We start from the raw sequence: 13,328 nt of genomic DNA, 5'->3' as shown, positions 1-13,328 counted from the left end.
ATTCTGTGGCTGTGTGCTACCTGCGTCAAATCCAACTCTTCCTCCCTATTAAACAGCCGAGATTTCCAGTGTGTATTCTCCCTTTTTATTGCTTTCATTTGCATATAAATTAAATCCATATTGTGCCTGCGAGGCAGACTATGCTAACTATGCAAACGATCCCTGGCTTTTCTTTGTTTTACAGATAAACCCTCGGCTTCCTCGGTGACAAGGTGGGAGGGAGGGCGGCGGAGGCAGAGAAATCCTCCCGCTGTTTCATAATTGTATGAATTTTAAATACACTGTCATAAGAGCCTCTTCCGCATTCACAGCGGGGGAATGGGACTATCATGATAATATTAGAGCTACAGGGTTAGCTGACCGTGAAGAGAGAGGCGCTCTCGCCACCTCTGTTCACACATGCAGGCCAGATGGCCGCAGAGGCTGCATTCAGAATCACATTAGGGATGTGTGTGTGTGTGTGTGTTTTCTAAACACAACCTCCTTTCCTTTAATTCCTAGAGTGCATTAAAATGAAGTTACATCTTCTTTCTCCTTGTGCAGAAATTGAGAATATTACTCATGAGATAATGTTTTGTGATGCATAATCAATAAAGGATGAATTAGGTGGTGTCCAAGTAAAATTAAGTCCTATGAATATTCAAATATGTTGCTGAACAGTGGTATCAAATTAGGCCTAAGTCCTTCATGGACCTCTGGAGGTTTCCATGTGCTGCAGGCATGCGGAGGCTTATTAAAGGCTAAAATATAAGCATCAAATGTGGGTGCATGTAGAAACATCCACTGCTGCTTTCTGGAAACAAAGAATGAATGAAGCCAATACAATAAATCAGTCACCAGCAAATACGTTTATGTTAAGCTATTATAATGTCTGTTGGTTTCTTAGTGCCTTGGCGTGAATGGATGGCAAAATAATAAACAGATTTTCAGATAAATTCTTAAAATCACAGGATTGAACCTGCCTATGAACCATTTAGTCCGTCCCTGAAATCAATTACAGCCACCCGCCGCACCACTACGCTTGTTAACCCTCGGCTCTGTGAGGAAGATCAGAACGCAAATAATTAAAATAAAAAAGCCTGAAACGCAGAGGCCGTGAACTCCTCCGCTGCAGACCCTCACTGCCTCGTTAGCGCTTAATTAAATAAAACTGAGCCGAGATCAGTTGAATTAAAAGTATGCGACAAGCAGAAATGATAGGAATGTGCTGGCAGTGATGCTGCAGTCAGCCTGATATTGATAAACTAACAAAACTCAGTGGCATCTTTTATTTTTGGGTCATTTTTGGTATCATTTGATCAACAGTCTTAGCCTACACTGCATTTTTCTCTTCATTTTAGGAAGAATATTGCAGAATAAGAAGGTAGTTTTTCCTGTTAAAACTGATGAAGCTAATCTAGATGATCACCCAGTTTTTCTGTCATAAAAAAAACAACTTTTGACAAATTTATGTCAAAATGAGACTTACGGCACATTCCTGAACAGCATGGGGGTTGGTGAGGTCTGTTTCTCTCCCATTTTGGGTTGTTTTTGAATGAAGCGCATACAATTTCGACATAATCTCACACTTTTCTCCAAAACCTGGACAATATTTTTATGGCCTTTTTATCTCAGACATCTCATTGAACCTATTTTTTTCAAGCAAAGACCTCTAAAACATTAACACACCACCCAAGAGCGTGGGACACCTACTTTTTCTACCATACAACAGAAAATTAGACCGGCTGAGTATTTCAGAAACTGCTGATTCTGTATATCGCTCAGGTTTATAGAGGATGGTCCAAAAAGAGAAAACATCCAGCTCTGTGAATGAAAAGGACTTCTTTGATGACTGCTTGAGAGAATAGAAATGCGACAGTCATTGAAAGATTTTATAAAACCAAGGAATGTGGGATGCCAATCTCTGAACGGACAACTGGTTAAACCTTAAAGCAGATGAGCTACAGCTGCAGACGACCACACTAAGAACAGGAAACTGAGGCGGTGATTCAGAAAGCCATACCAAAATTGGACAATGAAAGGTTGGGGAAAATGACGACTGCTTTGTTGTTTTCACATGGTAGTCAGACTTTGGCATAAACAACATGAAAACATGGATAAACCATAGTGTAGCTGACAAATTCACAGCAACTACATGATGCTATTATTATAAAACAAACCAAATACTCCAAAAGATGTTTTTGATGCCTTGTGGAGTCTATGCCACAACAAATTAAGCAAGTTTTAATGTACATAATAAGGTGGCCATGTTGAAATGTAAATATGATCTAAATTCTTGTTCTGACTAAATTTAGTCGGAACAAAAATGCCTAAAATAATAACATGTTACAAGATACCAAACAGAAGGCAAATAAATTGGTAGCTCTTGTGTTTCTGTTTTTAAAAAAAATATATATTCTATAAACGGTCACCTAGTTTTTACTTGAGAAGCCCTAACTTTTCTTTTAATTACATCAGTATTTCTTAATTTTCTCGGCTATTTTCACAACCTTTGCTCCGGATGCTCCACTCATCCATGCAGCAGTTTGAGCACGGCCAGTCATTGACTCAATGTAGGAAAAATAAAAATGTGACTTTGGAGCTCATACATCATCTTTGCCCAAATTTTACCTGAACACACATGTTAAAAATCAGGTTTGTTTACAACAAAAAACATAAACTTTTAAACCATATTTAGATGTTCAGACAGGAGACGAAGTCTTTTTCTGTCTCATTTGGATATTTTCTTATTTGAGGGGTTAAGTTTGTCTGCTACCAATACCCTCCAGAGTGCGGCGCCCAGAAACACACACACCCACACCCACCCACGCACACACACACACACACCCTCCATGTTCACAGCCAGCCTCTATAAACCTCTACCTGAGGGGTTTATGCAGGCCCAAACAAGCGAAAACCAAAAAAAAAAAAGCAACGTATCACACAGAGAAATATTTCACTGCAACGATGACAAGAACAAGGCCTCTGTGGTGAACACCAAGCAGGTCAAAGCTCAGCGAGGAGTGAAAATGCAGCAGCAGCAGCAATGGGAAAACTTGTAAATGACCAGAATAGTTTAATGGGTGAAACTGTATCCAGACAGGCAGGGAAACAGGAACTGTACCTCAACAGTGTGTGTGTGTGTGTGGGGGTGTGTGTGTGTGTACTTCGTTTCTCACCAAAAGCTCTCTTAGGTATCAATCCTAATGAAAATGATTGTTGTTAAATAATAGCAGAGGTTAAAGTTTAGATTGTAGTTGGAGAAAATTAGGGAAAAAACTTGATTTATGTTTTTATGACATCGAATATAATTAAAAGTAAAGCAATAATAAAAAATGCTAAATTAGTCCATTATATCTTGCTCTTTTTTTCTGTTTTATTTCAGACTACATGTGAACATAGTAAAAATCTTTGGCTTGGCTGAGTCCAGCGGACTGGTTTGTTGAAGGAAAATATGGCGCAGACATGAAGGACGAGGAGAGCACGACAACCTAGAAAGTCACACATCCCTAAAAATTTCAAATTAAAATAAAAAAAAGAATAAATGGCGGATTGAAAATGAGCCTGGAATCCAATATGCAGTAATGTATACAACATGATAACTGTGTGGCTATATAAATTTTAATAACGGTCGTTCAATTTTTTTTTTTTTTTTTTATATAATTATGTCCATATACTGTTACCATAAACAGAAATCTGTGTTTTTAAATAGCGATCCCCCCATTTCCAGTTCAGTTTTTTTCTTTATCTCCATGAGTCCAGAGTCAGCCAGCCCCTGAGTAGGGAAGTGTCCGGCGGGGGCGGGGGGCGCTCACTCGCTCTCCTCCTTCTCCTCCTGCACGGTGGTCGTTGAGTGGTTGTACAGTCCCTGCGCCATAAGCTGCAGCGCTAGGCCGTTCTTGTAGCCGCTGGCCTTTTTAATCTTGGCCCTCTTGTTCTGGAACCAGATTTTGATCTGGGACTCGTTCAGGTTCAGTTCCTGGGCGAGGGACTGTCTCCTCTGCTCCGTTATGTACCGGTTGGCCTGGAACTCGGTTTTGAGTCTCTGCAGCTGCACAGCCGTGAACGCCGTCCTGGGCCGCTTGTCCTCCTTGCTGTTCTTCTTCTTCTTCAGTTTCCGTGTCCTTGGGCCTGGCGTGGAAACAACAAGGGGAATAAAAATATTTATTCTACGGCTGGACACCACAGCCTTAATTATCTGCTGAATGTGCCTCCGTTGAAGGTATTCTAGTGAAAAGGAGTTATTTTTTCTAATAGTATTTTAGCTGATAAAGAGAGAGAGAGAAGTTACACTGTAAATAGTTTACTGTTAAAATAACTGGTAACAATTTTTCACCTGCAGTGGTGGCATAAATTTAAAAGGCAAAGTGGCTCCTTTAAGTTATAGCAGTATTTATTTTGATCCATGTTAATATTTTCTGTTCTTTCTTGTGCTACTATTTGAATATCACTCACGCACGGCCCCACCCTCTTTTCATACCATCATCACATGGATAGGTGCAGCTGACACAGGGCCTTAAAAAGCATACAAAGTTATCAAAATGTCTTACTTTTTCTATGTGTAGCTAAAAATACTAATTTAGACTGGTTGTTTTAAAAACAGGTGTATTATTTATCGTCTGATCTCACTTCTAAGCTCCTGAAATGTTGTTTGCTCCATGTCAGTAACCGTTACAAAAACTTTCTAGAGGAGCTCCTGCTTACCATCTCTTGTAGTTTGATGCAATGTGTAGTAAAGCGTCAGTGTGGTTTGAGTCTGGCACTGTGTGGGCTCGTTTGACTTGTTTTTTAAATGAAGCAATATGAAAACAGTTCGGTAATTTCCCTTCCACTCCACTATGTGAAACAGCAGCCACTAAAAATGCTCTTCACACCTTCTTTGTTTTTGTCTCAGCTTCTGACCTCCGTAGTTTCTACAATGTTTTGGGTCCTTTTTTCAGTAGATATAGACAAATGAAGAAATTCTTCTATTTTTTTTTCTTTTGTAAATTTTTAAAAAGGGACGAGGCCTAATAATATTACAGTTAAGCTACATATAACTCAACTAACTTGAATGCATTAAAAAATAAAATAAAAACACGATGAGCAGGCCACCAAACTGGTTCTAGCCCAGAGGACAACTTCCTCCAAATCCAGACCTGATCGCCAATACTGCACTACTAACACACTACCCACATCTGAATGTAAGTTGTTATATATAATTACTTAAAAATGTGGTATAAACTGCTGTGAATAGAGCTATTTGTTGTGTTCCAGTTCTGTTGTGCAACATTGTGCTTTTATTTGGAAAGATCAATGTATCACAGAGCGGTGTGCACTTCCAGTCATTTGGAGAACAAGTTTAAAATTTCCACCATTTGCAATTTTCTTAAGGTACAGATTTGCACAGTATTTATTTATTTATTTTTTAAAATATTTTTATATTTGATGTACAGAGTTTGAAAATGCTGCGCTGCATGTTTGACTCTCCGAATCCTGTAAAATTTTATATAAAATATATATATATATTTATATATGTGTCTGTGTGTGTGTGTATTACAATTTATTTCACTGAATGAGAGATCCAAAAGTAAACAGTATGAAGTAAATAAAATAATATAATAGTGAATTTGAATAAAAAATGAAGGAGGAATTAATCAGTAAAGATAAAAATGGGTGAAAATGAATGAAAATCAGCTAAATCGAATGAGTTTTGGAAATTTTTTTTTGAAAATGTTCAATTATGGCATCACAGATGAAAAGCAATGGATCCATACATATAGTGTCTACCTACCTCCTGCACTGTCAACGCTTGATAAATAATTAAAAGCCCAAAACAGCGTCCAGTCATCGTTTGTAGATGGATTTGTGTTGAATGAATTACATTCAGATACAGCGTCTTAGGACGCTTTGCAACTAAATCTGTTACAACTTGCCCCGCCTATGAGGCAGGTTGTAACATTTCACCGCTGTCGCTTTCAGCAACTCTGTTACAATGAACAGCACGTTGCTGAATCATTCCTTGAATTTGAATTTGTACCAAACACGTTGGAGATGTCTGAGTCATCAGTTACGTTTTCTTCATTTATTTGTTTACTTATTCATTTTTTTTTTAAAAAAAAAAACAACAACAAAAAAACGTTTTTATTGCTACTTTCTGTCTCCTTCGGGAACATATGAAAAAATATTCATTGTAAAGAATATATGATTTCTTTCTTTCTTTCTTTCTTTTAAATTTAGGAGCTTAGATATTTTTTTTCTAATTCATAAACAACAAAACACACATCAGAAATGGGTTTTGGCTCGTAAAAACAATGTAAAAGTTTTATGTGGAAATGCACGCAGACTCTAAATGCGCGTAGATAGGAGGAACCCGCCGCCCAGCTCAAAATGAAGAGAAATAAATCGGATTTGACTTCAGTTTTCTCTGAAACGTCCACGCATAAACAGTAACAATACTGACACTCAAACATGAATAGATACGGCTAAACTGGAACTCTGGGTAGCAATGTGCATTAATATAGAGGCTGATAAATGTGACCCGCGCTGGTAAAGATGAAAAAAAAAATATTGTGTATCAGCAGAAACTCAATGAACCTTCTGGTGTTTCTATCGACATAAAATATTTAAAAACAATACTGATTACTTTTACTCAACTGAAATAATTGCAGTTTAAATATTCTGAAGATAATTTAGTGAAATTATACTTAAGTTAAATACTCCTATTATCTTGTGGCAGAATAAAAGTGCATGCCCCTTTAAGACTATAAGGCCATCTATGAAAGGATACTAATTAAGGATTAATAACAGGTGCGTTAAATATAAACAAGGGAGAGAAATGAGCCAATGAGATTACGCGCACCTATACTTCAATTCGTGGTAATTCTGGAGAGAACCTCCGCAAAACAACAACAAAAAAACAGCTACAATGTGGTTTAACTGGTAAAAAATGTTTTTTTTTAAATATATATATTTATATAAACGCTGAAAATACGTGTGAAAGTATAAATAGGTATTGAGTTACATTACGGACGCACTTCATCTCTTAAAACAGAGGAACCCGCCGGCCAGCCTCGAATGAAACGAAGTAAGTGGATTTTGACTAATTTTCTCTCAAACGCCACCATGTCTAAAATACGACAGTATCGAGAATATGTGCAGCTAAATGAGCCTTCTGAATAGCAATTTACATTATTAAAGTGATCGCTGATAGGAGTTGTACTGTTAAAGATAATAAATGCAACGTATACAGATAAACACGGGCAGGAGAAGTTATCTGCAAACAGAGCAATCGGGCATTATTACAAAAATCTGAAAAAAAAGAAGAAAATTAATTTAACAAGTACCGCGAGGGCTTCTTAATTTCCCAGTCACAATTTAAAAGATTAAGAATTTTACTTGTCATTTTGCATTTAGGCCTTAATCTTGGTAAAATATATATTTTTAAACCCTAGCGGCATATTATCTTGCGCCGGCTTAAAAGCTTGTGGCCCTTTAAGGCCATGAGGTCATGCATATGCTGATGCTAATTACTAATTAATAACATCTGCAGTAACGAGTGAATAAAGGAGAGAAATGAGCCAATCAGATCAGAACAAGCGCGGCAATGTATCCTAGAGCAAACACTCAAATAAACAAGTTTGTAACTAGTCAAAAATCCTGATAAAATGTCCATGTGGATGATGTAAATACGTGTTCAATTGTATAAAAAGGCCTACATACAACACTGACACACTTCGGCTTTAAGAAACTCGCCGCTCAGCCTCAGTTGCAGCGAAGTCAGTCGGTTTTGACTCCATTTTTCCCTCAAACATCCTATATAAACAATGGCAGCAGATTCACGTAAGCAGGAAAAGATGGAAGTAAATTAGCCTGTACCTGAGGCACGGTCACACTGGGTGGCTGCGTGCATTGAAATATCAGCTGATATTTGAGAGCCGCGCTGTTAAACATGAGAAATGCATCGTATAATACGAGGCACAAGCCTGATAAGACACACGAATCCCTATTTGAACCATAAAGGCGAACCTCTGATGTTATTTATCCTGCACAATGCGGAAAGTAAGTTTGTATGGCAAGGCCCCCTCTTACTATAACATCAGTACAGCATGATGAGAAAAAGATCCTTTGAAGCCTGAAACGTTATAATTTAAAAAAATTGCAACAGCATACATAATATAAGTTTTACTTAAGCTTTACGTTTTTGTCTTTCCCGATTACATTCGGTCGCGATTTGATTAAGTCCAGCGGCTTGTATTTATGGTATTTTATTTACAAAATGACATTAAAGATCGCCTCCAAACCCTCATAATATACACTAAAAAGTAAAATCACATTATTTTTAGCCGACTTAAGTAATGTTTTGTTTTCTTTTGCAAGCTAAAACAAAGACGGTGTTACTATACTCACTCTTCTCAGTACAGTGTTCGCTTTTTTATTCAATTAAACCAAAATCAGACCAAAGTACTGCAGTCAAATATGTCGCTGCAGGATTGTAGAGCATTAAAAAGTATATATTGTAAACACATTTGTTAAAAATGTGTTAAAAAACGGGAAGACCCGTCGTAGAATAGCTCTCGTTATACTCATTAACATATATAGTCTAATATTTTGTTAATGTCCAGCATTATTTATTTATAATATGGCAGATTTGTTTGATTCTATATGACGTGTTTTTTATTTTATTTTATTTACTTTTTTTTAATCATATATTTAATTCAACCTTCAAGCATTCAGATACTGGATGTATGTGTAAACAAAGGCGAATGAAACGGATGTAAAAATAAATGTAATCTTTTGCTTTGGGGTTAAATTAGTGGCTTTTCATTTCTTTAAAACTGATTTAATATCATTAAGTTATTGCGTAATCCTATTCGTTTCAACGTTCAGCAGTGTCGATACTAGCTTTATAAACAGGCAAAAGTTGCTTTACTTTTTAATAAAGCAATAACAATAATAATAACGGAAAAAAGAAAGTTGTTTTTCTTTCGTAAACATGTTTGCAGCTCTGAGGTGAGTTAATTTAATCCTGGTGTAGAGAAGAAGAGACACCCTGCTCGGTGTATTTCGGGGACTACTAGCGCCTTACCAGATGAGGGCCGGTCCGAGTAGCGCGTACAGTAAACCCAGGCGGGCCACAGCAGCGGCTGGCTCTCCTTCATTCCCGCTGAAGAGCCTCCATTGCTGCCGCTCACAACCACAATCGACGACGGACTGTCCGCGTATCTGCCGGCCCCGTTGCTGGCCGCCTCGCCGGGCTTCGACGAGCTTTGCTTGGACGCGGGCGACGAGGACGTGGAGGAGGACGAGGAGGGCGAGGAGGAGGCGCTGTCGCTGCTGCAGTTGGAGTCCAGGCAGAGGCTGCCGGCGTGCGGCGGCCTCGCTCCCAGCGGGTTCACGTTCTCCCTGCCCGGCGTCTGGCTGCGCTCGCGGTAGCTCGGCTCCTTCCTGCAGCCGAAGTCCGGCCGGAGGATGTTGTCGATGAAAAAGTTCGTGGTTCTGTGGGCCTGCTGCGCGGCCGGATGGGGTAGGATCATGGCAGGGGATGGGAGGTTCGGCGACAGGGACATGCTCTCGTCCTCGGTCGAGTCCCGGCCGCTGCTGGGCTCCTTGTGCTCTTCCATAACAGCTGGTGATGGTGAGAAATCTCAGCCTCTCCACACCAGATTCCACTTGTTGCTCGCTCTCCCTCCTCACTTCGGTATCCAGTTCAATACAAAAAACAAGCCTCTCTCATAGAGCAAACGCCTGGTTTCTATTATAACACCAACTACAGCGGCAGCATGTCTCCTAATAACCTCCCGAAGCTTGGCATAACCATCAGCTCCACAACAACCAGTGCCTGTGCTTCTCCACGGTGCAGCATAATATCTCTGTATTCGCTCTTCAAACTCTCCTAAAATCAGATCCCCCCTGTCCAAACCCCCGTGTGCTACTCCGCCGCGTTACACCAGTGCGCGCACACACGTGCAACACACCAATCAGATGCTCCGATCGTCCCTGTCACGGCTTACGACGACCAATCAGGGGTCCGAACGCTTCATGAAGCTGGCACGCGCGCGCCTGCATCACGGAGGTGATCGATATTGGAGAAAAGCACGTGCACGTGCATGTACACAGCAAAACAAAAACAAGAGCGAAGCAGCCACCATAATAAATGAAACAAAGAGGCAAAAGCAGCTTTTACCTTTGATTCCAACAGCCAGCTTCACATGATCCATATTATATTTATTATTCATATTTGAGTCCTGGGTGTTATTTTTTATTTTTTTTAAAGTTAGACGTATGTATGCCAACCAAGGAGTTACCTGCATTTGTTAAATGTAGCTATTTCACAGTTTGGCTATTTTGGGCTACAAGTTAGAAATGTTTAAATGCGCAAATAAACTTTAGGATTTTTGTACGAAATAGGAGAGAAATGTGTTTAGGGTGTAAAAAATTTACGAAAAGCAAAAATTATAAATTTGTTCAGTCATGTTATTTATTTATTTAGCCATGTTAAATAACATGGCTGTTATGTTATAACATGACAGCCATGTTATTTGTTATTTACGGCAAAAACCCAGCAAATTTGTTTAGAATGAATATTTACGAATGTAAATGTTTACTACACTTCGTCATTTTGCCCCATTTCTACTCTATTGTGCTTTCAATGTACTAAACGATCAAAACTTAATAAGCAGTTGTGAAATGGAGGCGTCTGTTATTAATTTGCAAACTGCGCGTAGATTAAGAAAAACATTTTTATCATATTTTGCCTATACTTTACTGTTAAGCAAATAGGTTTATGGTGTTGACCAGGGGTCCTAAGATTCAGCTGGTCATTCAGAACAAACACCTGGAAATGCAAAACACAGTTCAAGCAAAGATGTCAGAAAATAATAAACAAAAAAATCTACTTACACGTGAAATTTGAGTTTTTTTATGTTCGCCATAAAAAATGAAAGAGCTAAAAACTTATACGCAGTGGTTTATGGTTATGAAATAATCCAACTGCATCATCAACAACTAAGCAAAATGCAAGTTCAACACCCACTACACTGTGGTATATGTATTTATCTATTTATTTTGTGAATCATAACGTTGTATTTTTAACTAGGCTGCTCACATTTTCCAATTATAACACGTTTCCTTCAGCACAACTGGGGTTATGACAGCTCTCAGGTCTCCCACTGAGCAGCTTGTCATAACGCTGTTTTTGCTTTTCTCTTTTAACAGTTTTGTACGCCGGAAGAGAAACCCAAGCTAGAACAGGCATACTTGGCAAGAAAACGCTCTCGGGTACGAAATGGACGTAGGGAAGTACGAAATGGCGTGGATGCGAAGTGGGCGAAGCCGTTTACAGTGTGCTTTATGACGTGAACACAAAGTGAAACTGCAAGCGCGGCTTGCAGCGGGGCCTGAAATGTAGTTAAATCTCTTTCATATTAATAAAATGGCCATCAAGCTCTGCAATTAGTGATTTCAAGTAATAATGATAATATTTCTAATCATAATGGCGACAGGAGGAAAGTGGGGACGCGTTGATGGTTAACAGTGGCGCGGTGAAATCTTCATCCCACAGGCCGGACTGGGAAGCTCTGGCTACTTAATTAAATTCCAATTAGGACAGTATCAATGTGCTGTTTTAGCCGCAGCGCCTTTGTGACTAAATGAGCTCTCAGTCTGCTCTTATCTGGCGCCGCAAAGAGGGGCCTGCATGAGAGGGGCCACTGAAGATAATTTATAGCTTTTAATTAGTCCTCCCTCCGCCCGGTCCGCTCGGTGCTCATCACGGGGAGCGGCCTGAATAAAACCCGAGTCACCAGCGCTGTCACCGCCGCCTGGCAGGGCCCTTAATCAAAGTGAAGCAGGGGCCGCGCTACAAGCCACGTAATTTCCAAGGTGCTGATAAAGCTTGTTGAATAATAGCGGGGGCCCTCAGAGACACCATTTACAGAAATGACTTTATTGACGGCTTAACGTTGGTGATTCATTTTACCTTTCATGTACTGGGAGCCGGATTTGTCGCCGTAATAGGATGATAAATGCACTGACGGATCGCAGCCGCGCTTTTATTGAGTAGCCCATAAAGTCGAGGTGCTTCAGTACACACTCTCTCTCTCACACACACACACACACACACACCATGTACCTCTGGTTGTAAAGAAGCTGAACAGCTACACAGGACTGCGTTTTCCGCTTCAAAATTAAGCTTTTAATTCAAAAACATACATTAGAATAATAATATGAACATATTTTTTATTTGCATAGCAAAGCAGATTTAGTTTGCACACAAGCAGGCTTCGACAAAAAGAACAGTATTGTTGGGTACTGTCTCTAAGATCGGACAGTTCTTCAAAAGTTAAATAAATATATTAAGTCTTCGCTTCTTCATTGTGTTGATTTCAAATTTCACGTCTAATATTTGCGAATAATCACATTCGCACTAACATTTTTCCCATTTTTCATACGTAAACAGCATTTTAATTAAAACAAATAAACCCGTAAGCTTTATAAAAAGGCATACATTCAAACACACTTAGAATAAGGTAAAATAATTCTTATCAACTAAAAAAATCCACTATAATTAATTATGCAGGGAAAGCATTTACTTCCTTTAGATATGCAAATGATAAATTACACTCTTACACCTATAATTTGCGCGTATTTCTTTTTCCTTACTGTTTAATGATCACCTTGCATCGTGTTGTGCTGTGTGTTATATCCTTACACTGTCATTTTTATTACCTTTTTTTGTCTTAAGTTGCTTGGACTCAATCTTCAAATGAACTAAGACTTTACAAATTGCTCCAGATGACACATGTAGGTGAGATAACTTAGTGGGAAGTTGTGAAACGGCTTCAGTTGTTAATCGTGTGCTTTTGCTGCCACCTAGTGGAGAACCGGTGCGACCTGTAAAAAGTTATTTCCTGATCTGAACGGTAGGAGGCAGTAAATGTGCAGTAAAACATAATTTTCTAGGTATTTAGAAAATGAATTAAAAAAAGATAATTGATTAACAAACAGTAACTTTTATTTTTTGTGTGTAGCCTAAGCAATAAATGAATGAATAAATAAAAAGGGCTAATATTACTGCAATATATGTTGCCTAGAAAGTACATAAAACATTATTGTTGTCTCACCATGTTTTTACAGTGGTTGTAGTGATGTGCCATGTAATTTTTCTACATTATTGCCAAAATATCACATTTTGGTCTCATCTGATCATCTTCTATACGAACCAGCGATTCAAATTTCACACTCTGACTCGAGTAGCAAAAATATTAATTTATACCTCAGATTTTTTCTCTGTGAAGTTTGCTGTGATGTCACAAGGTTGAAAATATCAGAATAAAAGCACTTCCTGTTCTTTTCATTCAGAAGTTCAA

At 38.8% G+C, this 13,328-nt stretch overlaps 1 protein-coding gene across 2 annotated transcripts; it reads right to left on the bottom strand.

Annotated features, from left to right (window-relative positions):
* Positions 1 to 829: 829 nt before the first annotated feature.
* en1b (engrailed homeobox 1b) lies at positions 830 to 9,886 on the bottom strand. 2 transcript variants are annotated; one of them, XM_032557089.1, is made up of 2 exons: positions 9,047 to 9,886; positions 830 to 4,122 (listed from the first exon to the last, which is right to left on the bottom strand). In XM_032557089.1, the coding sequence occupies exons 1-2, from the start codon at positions 9,579 to 9,581 to the stop codon at positions 3,791 to 3,793; spliced, it is 867 nt and encodes a 288-aa protein (XP_032412980.1). In that variant the 5' UTR covers positions 9,582 to 9,886; the 3' UTR covers positions 830 to 3,790. The 2 variants fall into 2 exon arrangements, with proteins under 2 accessions (XP_032412980.1, XP_032412981.1); XM_032557090.1 differs by having other exon boundaries at positions 830 to 4,110; positions 9,047 to 9,885.
* Between the last annotated feature and the right edge of the window lie 3,442 nt (positions 9,887 to 13,328).

This window comes from Xiphophorus hellerii, chromosome 24 (genome assembly GCF_003331165.1).
Source record: "Xiphophorus hellerii strain 12219 chromosome 24, Xiphophorus_hellerii-4.1, whole genome shotgun sequence".
Lineage (NCBI taxonomy): Eukaryota > Metazoa > Chordata > Actinopteri > Cyprinodontiformes > Poeciliidae > Xiphophorus > Xiphophorus hellerii.
The sequence above is the reverse complement of the archived record's forward strand: the minus strand, read 5'-3'. Positions and strand labels throughout refer to the sequence as shown.

Coding starts and splice junctions, on each gene's coding strand:
- en1b (XM_032557089.1), bottom strand. CDS start 9,581: ATGGAAGAGCACAAGGAGCCCAGCAGCGGCCGGGACTCGACCGAGGAC. Junction 4,123..9,046: donor CTCGGACCGGCCCTCATCTG/GTAAGGCGCTAG, acceptor TTCCCCTTGTTG/TTTCCACGCCAGGCCCAAGG.